The sequence below is a fragment of the Hibiscus syriacus genome, unplaced genomic scaffold (genome assembly GCF_006381635.1).
Source record: "Hibiscus syriacus cultivar Baekdansim isolate YM2019G1 unplaced genomic scaffold, ASM638163v2 tig00005929_pilon, whole genome shotgun sequence".
Lineage (NCBI taxonomy): Eukaryota > Viridiplantae > Streptophyta > Magnoliopsida > Malvales > Malvaceae > Hibiscus > Hibiscus syriacus.
The window spans coordinates 323,273-332,719 of NW_024062071.1; the positions used below are offsets into that span (position 1 = coordinate 323,273).

General features: G+C 35.0%; 2 protein-coding genes across 2 annotated transcripts; one reads left to right on the top strand and one right to left on the bottom strand.

The window, feature by feature from the left end:
- Positions 1–4,199: 4,199 nt before the first annotated feature.
- Positions 4,200–7,176, top strand: LOC120200149 (ras-related protein RIC1-like). Its single transcript, XM_039201055.1, has 8 exons — positions 4,200–4,349; positions 4,854–4,926; positions 5,055–5,102; positions 5,195–5,242; positions 5,548–5,619; positions 5,710–5,865; positions 5,970–6,073; positions 6,890–7,176. Exons 1-8 carry the CDS (start codon positions 4,336–4,338, stop codon positions 6,984–6,986), a joined length of 612 nt encoding a protein of 203 aa, XP_039056986.1. The 5' UTR covers positions 4,200–4,335; the 3' UTR covers positions 6,987–7,176.
- A 366-nt stretch (positions 7,177–7,542) lies between these two features.
- On the bottom strand, positions 7,543–9,189 carry LOC120200150 (phospholipase A1-Ibeta2, chloroplastic-like). The gene has a single exon (XM_039201057.1). It carries the CDS (start codon positions 9,122–9,124, stop codon positions 7,580–7,582), a length of 1,545 nt encoding a protein of 514 aa, XP_039056988.1. The 5' UTR covers positions 9,125–9,189; the 3' UTR covers positions 7,543–7,579.
- Positions 9,190–9,447: the final 258 nt, after the last annotated feature.

Here is a 9,447-nt window from a genome sequence, read left to right on the forward strand (position 1 = left end):
TAGTTGATTACCGAGACAACTCGATTGTCTTGGCAACTGAAAATAATTCAATTGCCGAAGCAATTAGGTTTCCTCCTTCAAAGCTCGATAGAGCGTTCTTCAATGCCTTATTATTATTCTTAACTTCAAAGGACTTGTCAATTGTGTATGCTTTGGTGATACATTCCTACGTTAACCATGGGTGAACAACAACCGATCTTGCTCTCCTTTTAGTCGTTGAAATCCAAATTTTATCCCTAAGATGGATTAACCTTCACCAATATTCCTTTAAATGAAGATCGTGTCCATTCATTTCATTAATCTAACTCTCCTTATATTAGATAAATGGATAAACTCTCGAGATCCTCTCTGTATTCACTCGAAGTCAATTAAAGAACAAAGAATGAATAAACTTTGAATTAAAAAGACAATCAATAACTTAAACAAATCCAAAAGTTTCACAACCTCAAAATCACAATAGCCCAAGCCAAATTATTTCAGTTCATGGTTGGGTGCAAAAAGATTACAAGATAAAGATTTTCCAATCCCATGAAAAGAATAAATAAAGAAGAAGATCGTGCTCCCTTTTCTTTCTCTAGCTGCCTCTATTTTTTGTTCATCTTCTCTTCTCGTTTATAGGAGATGCGTGCATTCCTTTTCTTATTGGATGAGAGTTTTAATTCCAATAAAAGAGCTATTAAATCTCTTTTAAATAAAAAAATGTAAGAAACATCTTTTAATAAAAGAAATAAATCTATATTTCTTTTATCACAAATCAACCAAAATGTAATATAAAACTTAATTATGAAGGAAACAATTAAATTATAAATGAATGACTAATAATGCAACTAGAATAAACTTAAATTCAACAATAATTATGGGTAAAAGGGTATAAAATATAATACTTTTTACGCGCTATATTTTATACCCTTAATAGTAGGTTATTTGTAATTACTTCTGAAGTAGAGAAACTGTAATAGGGTCGGTTGTAAAGGAATCGGTGTTAAAAAAGGCATTCGAATATAGCCCACGATTGTAACAACATCAAACAGCCTCCAAGTGCTTGTTTGTTTGGACTAACACCTTTATATAGCTTCGGAACAAAAATGCCACACTGTCGATCCTCAACTCTTATTTTTAGAGGCTCGTAAATCGTGTAGATTATACAACTACGTCAAATACACTTTGTTCCATGATTTATCAGGTGTTAAGACCCCTAATAACTTGTAAAATATGAGCACAAGCAAATTATTGTAAAATAAAAATAGTGCGAATACATTAAAAATTTATCGTAAACAATTTACAATAACATAAACTAAAACAAAATTTAAATAGTATAAATAAATAATTTACAATAAATAAACATATATTTAAATAATTACTTGTTTAATTTCTGGAACAACATCGACGGGGAGCTGCGCAAAATTGTCGTCCAAAAATTTAATGTAGATATTCCTTCCATCCAAATTGTCCTTCGTCGAGTATCTCGAGCAGTTCCTCACAAAAGTTTCCCAAGTTCCCATGAGCCATATTAGTAATAGGATTACCATCAACGAACAACCCAAGATGGTATGTGACATCTTCAAGGGTAATAGTCGCCTCCCCATAAGGAAAATGAAACATGTGCGTCTCCGTTTCCACCGTTCAATCAAAGCGTTTATCAATGGAGGGTGCAACGTACAATCAGTTACGATGCCAATATAACCAAATCCGACTTTATGCAAGTATGGAATAATATCGTCATTAGGGGACGAAAAACGGTTGATAAAACTCATCAACGAATGTTCATATCCCTTAAAATTAATAAATAAATAAATAAATAATTTTGAAACAAACAAATAAACAAACAATTTTGAGTTGAATAAATAAATAAATTATAAATAATTGAATACATAAATTCAAAATAAATAAATAAATAAAAATTATTGTCAATTTTCCCTCTAGTAAGTGCATACATGTGGAAGATCAACACTCAATAGTCTGACCATAATAATATGATAGATAAAATATGAGAGAGAGTTTTTTTAAGGAAGGTGTGAGGAATTCTGGTTGATGGGTGACCTGTTTATAATGAACTATGTACTCCCTCGAAACGAGGGGTAAAAGATACCTCACATTATATGAAGCGCAAGATACGAGAATCTTTTCAAATTTTAAATATTGAAACTTTTACGAACAATAATATCTCAATATCTCGTGGATCTTGCGTTCGGTAAAACACGAGGTACTAAATAATTATATTAAATTGAGTAATATGAAAAGTGCACAGTACCTCGTATCATGTAAAATGTGAGACATGTTCTCGAGCTAGATAGGATACAAGATAACCATGCGTTTGCAATTTAAAGATATTTTTCTAACAAATATGATAAATGAATTACTATTAAAAAAAAATAATGAGATTTTTAATATGATATTACGAATTGCAGGCGATGTTAGTAAATACCATTTTGGTTGCAATATTCTTTCTTTTAATGGCATGCGAGCAGGGAAGGAACAATGTAGGCCCTTGGGCCACCTCCCCTCCCTAAACTTTTTTTTACCATTAAAAAATATAGGGATAATTATATATTTATGCCTTCAAATTTTGATTTATTTTGATTTTATCTCCTATTTTCTATTATTAATTATACTTTACCCCTTGAACTAAAATCTGTACTCTCTCCCTGCATGTGAGTTCAAACTTCAACTTTTGGCGCACTTCTGAAAAATAGTTCATAAGAAATAAATGTATCCATAATCTAATGAATCATTCAACTTAGCCATCTTCACCACGCTGCAAGTCCCAAGCATGTTAGAGGAACAAGCCTTGTCAATCCGCTCCTTCCAGTTTTTGCGCTTAAGGTCCACGACACTAAAGTCTTCCTCTTCTTGAAGAAAACACTTCCTCAATAACCCAGGCGGAAGGGGAGTAGTCCTCGTAACATCAAGGGTTCAAGAAAATCCCGAAAACTAAATAATGAACGTTGTTAGAGAGAAAGAGAGATGCTTATTAGAGAGAGTGGAGGACTTTAGAAAGGTTAAAAGGTGGCGATGAAGAATAAGAAATAAAGAGGGAGTGTACTATAAAATTTAAAAATTAAATGACCAAAATACAAGTTCTCTTAAAGTTTGATGAGTACTTTTGTAGTTTACCTTGTGTTCTCACATCATTGATTAGTGACCAAAATACAACTTTTAACCTAAAAAACCGTCTTCCCTCTCCCTTATTTGGAATGGAGAACTCTTTAACCTAAATAAATTATGCCATAAACTAACTACAACTTTTCCTTTCTTTTAATTATCACCTAATTTCATATTTAAAATTATCAATAACTAAACTCTAATTATTAAATTTAAAATACACCAAATTAAAAAAAATTAGACGCAATAAATAATTAAGTTTGTTTTCCTTAAAAACAACAATACACGATTATACAAATATATGGATTCTTTGAATGATTCAAAACTCAGTGGTTAAAGGGATTGATATTGTTTTTTAAAGTTAATAATTTAGGTCGGAGCACGATATTTATAGGAGTGTATGAGCGTTTATTTCAAATTACTTAGAGTCTTTAAAAAAATTGAATTTCTTCTTTCAAATTATCAGGTATCACTCATTTTATGCCATTATTTCTATAGTTTTTTTGGTTTATTCGAAAAAAGAGATAATCGAAATGTACTTCTTATTTTTCTCTTTTTCCTTCGATTCAAACTAGTTAGAAATCTTCAAATTTCAATTGAAATTAAAAGTTAAATATTTTTAATCTACCACAATAAATAATTAAGTTATATTAAAATCAAAATATGTTATTCTTCTTGTTAAACAAAATTTTCTAGTTTTTAGAATTTGAACGATTATTTTGTTCATTAAAAAATTGCTAAGGATAAGATTATTTATTTTCTTACTCTTTTTTTTTTTACTTTTTTTCTTAATTTTGTTGTTGTTGTATTTTTTAGGTTTTTTAACGTGCCATGTAAGCTTTTTTTAGTGGAAGCTAACGTCAGTGATCTTAATGAAATAAATTAAAAGTTTAATGATTATAATACATGTTTTAAAGGTTATATGATCAAAGTGAAAATACCTTAAAAGTTGGGTGACTATTAGTATAGTTTATTAAAAAAACAATAGTAATTAATAAAATAAAATTCCAACAATTTTGGCTCTTTTATTTACGACAACAACAAACCAACACGTAGCTTTCGCTTCTTCGGATTGTCCTTCCATCTCGCGGTAACAAAACATCCTCCCTCTTTTTTTCTACGGCAACGATCTCAAATCATCGGTAAATCTCACCGTAAACGCCCATTTACTCGTCACCTTCTTCATCTTCGCCGACAGCTCGCGGTTTCAGTTTATTCTAACTCGGCGTCTTCATGAATCCCGAATAGTAAGTTCCTATTTATTTCTTTTTCTTTTCCGAATTTTCGGAGAAACCTTTAAATTTTTAATTTCCGTTTGAAATCTCGTTAAATTAGTTTTTGAGTTTATTTTTATGGATCTGCTCGCTTACTCTATAATTTATTTGTTTCTTTCGTTATATTGATTCGCTTTGTGAATTGGATCTGATTGATTTCTGTTTCAGATCTGTTTATTGATTTTATAGCTATAAAACTTGGTGATGGAATGATAATCGTAGCTAAAATATGTGATTTGTGGAAGTGATTTCTTAAGCTAGTTAACAGTTAATGGAGACTTTTAATATGCATAAAAGAAATTTAGGCTTAAATATGGAAATAATCAAATGAATATTGATTGACTGTCGATATTCTCAAGTCATAACAAGGAGTTTGGTTGCTTTATGAGTTTTCAATTGATCTACATTGGAGATTTTGATTTTAAACTTTCAATTGATATACATCTTCTGAATTTGGGTTGTTTGTCTTATTGGCAGTGATTATCTGTTTAAGCTTTTGCTTATTGGAGATTCTGGTGTTGGCAAATCATGTCTACTTTTGAGGTTTGCTGTAAGTTCTTGGTCCATCTTTGATTTTAATCTTTTTATATCTTAGCTTTGTGATTTGTTGTTATCTTCTAATTTTTCAACTAAGATTAATCCTTCCAAACTCATTTTTCTTTAACTTTTGGAGACCAGGATGATTCATATCTGGAAAGTTACATCAGTACCATTGGTGTTGACTTCGTGAGTATCCTCTCAATACTTTTTATCTATTGGTTTGCTTGTTTGAAACATACTAGTAGTAACCGAATTCTTATCTGTGTTTCAAAATGTAGAAAATCCGTACTGTGGAACAGGATGGAAAAACCATCAAACTCCAAATTGTAAGTCACTAATCTTTTCTTTTTTGTTACTTTGTTGAGTTTTGACTTGCCGAAGTTATTGAATTTGGAATGCTCACTGTGATCTGTTACACGCATAGTTTTGGTCTGCTTTAACTGTGTTGCACTTGCACTCATCCTCCCAGTTATAGTCTATGGAATTCATTGTTTAGGAGTTAAATCCTTATCTTTTTCTTTCCTTTCCTTTAGACTATATGATATTATTTATATATTCAAAATGCTGTTTCTTTTCTTTTGATAATTTTTAGTTGTTGATTGCCTTTTCATGCTTGTCTCTGGATATGCAGTGGGACACTGCAGGCCAAGAGCGCTTTAGGACAATCACTAGTAGCTATTACCGTGGTGCTCACGGAATCATAGTAAGCCATTATCTATCTTTTTATCTATGTTTTCTGACCTTAATTTTCTTTATTCAGGATTAAACTCTGTGCTGCTTGCAATCTTGGCAGGTTGTTTATGACGTGACGGACCAAGAGAGTTTCAACAATGTCAAGCAATGGTTAAATGAAATCGACCGCTATGCCAGTGACAATGTGAACAAACTTTTAGTTGGGAACAAGTGTGACCTAACAGCAAACAAAGCTGTGTCATATGAGACAGCTAAAGTAAATAGATTGCACATAAAAACGTGTTGCAAGTTTAATTTATATAGTTTAGGTATCGAGAAAAAGTTCAAAGCTTTTTCTTCACTCATTTTTCCTTTGTACAGGCTTTTGCAGATGAAATTGGGATTCCTTTCTTGGAAACGAGTGCAAAGGATGCCACTAATGTAGAAGAGGCTTTCATGGCCATGGCTGGTGCAATCAAGAATAGGTACCTCTACCTGATGTCTTCCACATTTCTTGATGAAGTGACACACACACACACAAAAATATAATTATCATGTATGCTGATGGTTGAGTTAGAAAACGGTATTAAGAACACAAAGGTAAACTACGCCTTTCCATCACTCAATTTTGATCCTATTCTTGTTTTGCTCTCTAAACTTAAAATTTTTCAATTTGATCACTCGACTTTCGTAGTCCTCCGTCTTTTTTCACTCGAGCGTTAAATTAGAAATAACATGGTGACATGACCTTTTTTTTCCTGCTGATGTGGGTTGTTTTTTTGCTGACATGGAAGCCACTTAATTTTTTCGGGCGTTTTCTAATGTTTTTTTCCCATTTCATTATCTTTCCAACAACTTTAAAACTCTTGGTGTTTCATACCCGTCTCAAGCCGTCTTCGACACCGCTGTTCTTTGGTGTCTCCTTCACAAATTTAAAAGAAAGTTTTGGGGGTTTTTCATAACTTTTAAAAGATAGATGCCTGTCATATCATACCACTGGTAAATAATTAACAGCGGATGATCGAAACCGAGCAATGCCAGGGTTGAGTGATCAAACTGAAAGTTTTTTAAGCTTAGTGAGCAAAACAGGAATATGGTTAAAGTTAAGGGACGGAATTTGTAGTTTGCCCAAAAATAAATGGATGTTTCATGCGGTAGATTTTTAGCTTGCTTGTTGGTTTAAATAAACTCTACTGTCAATACACCATAACATATACACGACATAATTTACTTATATTGGTGTAGAATATATTCGTTTTTGTAAGTAAGGTTTAATATTTGTTCAATGATTGTATAAGCAGGATGGCAAGCCAACCAGGCGTGAATGCCGCGCGACCTCCATCGGTGCAGCTCAAAGGACAGCCCGTGAACCAGAACTCTGGTTGCTGCTCTTCGTAGAAGAAGAACTAGTTTTAGTGGGTCCATGTGATATGATATTTGTCCTTTCGTGTTACTTGTTGCATGTAGCCAAAGAAAGAAACCAGTCCTCTTTTATGCATTCGATAGATCAAGTGGTTCAACGTGTTTTTAATGCTCTCATCTTTTGTGTGTCACTTTAATACTCTTCTCAATTTCTATTCTTTTAATTTTATTTGATTTTATGAATACATTTTGTTAAAAATAAGAATATTTTTTAAATCCATCTACCATTAGCAAATGTAATTGCGATGAATGGATAGGTGCGATCGAAGAACAGCCTTATTTTTATGCTTATCGTCAGGTTCATTTGCAGCGTTCTCCTTGCTGGGAGCCACTGCAACAACTTCTCTAGCTTGCTGAGGATAAGGCTTAAAACATAATCGAAGCTCATTGGCCAATTAATATTATTTTCTTAATTTCTTTTTTTTTTACTTTTTTTTTGTAAAGATTATTCCAGTGAGGACATTTTATTTACACCTTTGGAATTATTATGGAATTTGATTCTCAAATAAATAAAGAATATGGGACACTTGTATATGTGCAATTTTTTTTTCATTAATAAGCTTAGCTCATTATTGAGATGGGCTAGGCAAACAACTAGCCATAGGGAAGCTAAATCTATCCCTGTTAAGGTTCAAGCTCAAGGCTTTGTGTGTATATAATTGTTTCATATTCGATCTTTGATCATGAAGCAGTCTCGCTAAACATCTCTTGGCATTGGACCTGAACGGACAATTCGACGATAAGAATCCGTCCACCAAATGTAGGTAAGCCTCTAGATCATGGCAGCATGCCATGTCAGCATTCGATTTCAGATAAGGTGACACTTTGGTGTCGAGTTTCAGTTCTGTTCCGGCGTGAGAGTAAGTCCAAAGATTATCTTCTTGTTGTTGATTGGATCCGTCACCAATGCATACATTCGGAAGGGCGGGAACTTTAGTGATTAGATCTTGATTGTTAACGATTCTCAATACTTTAACGTTTTTCTCGTTGAGTCTGTCGACGAAGCCTTTGTTACCGACTTTAGGTCCTCCGAAGGAAAACACCGCGACCGGTGGAGCGTCGGGCGCACACGAACTTATTTCATCAGCAACTAAAAGTGATAGCGCCGCGCCGAGGCTGTGTCCGGTGATTGTGATGCTGAGGTTCTCGCCTTTGTACATCTCGATCAACCTTTTCACTTCTTCAACCACTGATTCGGCCAAGCTCGGCACGTGAGCGCCGCGTGTTTTATGCAAGCTCAAGAATCCACATTCGACCTTTTGGGTCGGGTTATCGGATCCGGGGATTTGAACAATTTGGGCTCGGAAATTCTCGGCCCATTCAAGGCAAGTAGCGGTTCCACGTAAAGCAATAACAATATCCCTCCTCCCCATGCGGTGGATCTCCCTCATGTCATCGCAAACCGCCACGTACCCGATCCAACTAGACCTTTGGGTCATCCACCCGAGATCCGGAGCCACGTCGTCGACCCATTTCGGTAACCCGACCGACGAAGTTGCATAAAGACTCTTTGTCACTTTATAAGACCTATCGGGCAACGCCACGTGCCTCGGTAACGGAGCCTCCTCGGTCGACATGGCGGGGTTCGAATGAAAACCGTGGTAAGCCGCTTGAACGAACTCGCCGTATCTAACGACTTCTCGCCGTAGATTCTCGTCGAGCGGGTCGAGTAAACCGGACCAATCATTGCAACCGTGGTACTCTCTCCAACGGGAACCGAGGCTGTTCCTCGGAGAGTACTCCATGGTTTTAGACAGAAGCCTCTTAAGCCTATTTAAATGGCGCGGAGACATCTCCTCGGCGGCTTTCATTTCCGGCCAAATCCTCGACAAATTAAGCCCTTCCAGTAAACCCTTACCTTTGGTTTCAACCGACGAATTGCCGGAAGCTTTCACGACTCGTTCTGATTCGGGTTGGCTTGTTTTCTGGAGCAACTTTTCGAGGTTGGAAAGGTGTTCCCGAGTCGACTCGGTAGACGCCGCCGATGAAACACATGAAACGGGCTTTTTAAAAGATGGATTCAAAGGTGATTTATGGCACTTGAAGCTTGCTCGCCTGGTCTGGAAGACGTTCAAGTTCTGAGCCGGAAGAGTTGAGCCGACGCCGATCTGCATGGATTCACTGAACCGGAAAATACAGAGGAAAATCAAAGCAATTGAAAATGTAGCCTGCTAGACCAAGTTGGATTGAAGTGGTGATGAATTGCGGGTATATTTATAGACAATGATTTCCACTTTATACCCACACTTACAATATAATTACATAAAGAACCTTGTTGTCTTATAATAGTAATAATGAAAATAAAATATTTTTTTCTGGTCTAATGGGAAAGCTACCCCGCGGATTCAAGGAAAGTCTGCGATCAATGAGAATGGTAGTTAACTTTTTATTTCGAGTTGAATTGACCGAAAGAACCCTTGGATTTGGCCTTTTTCTT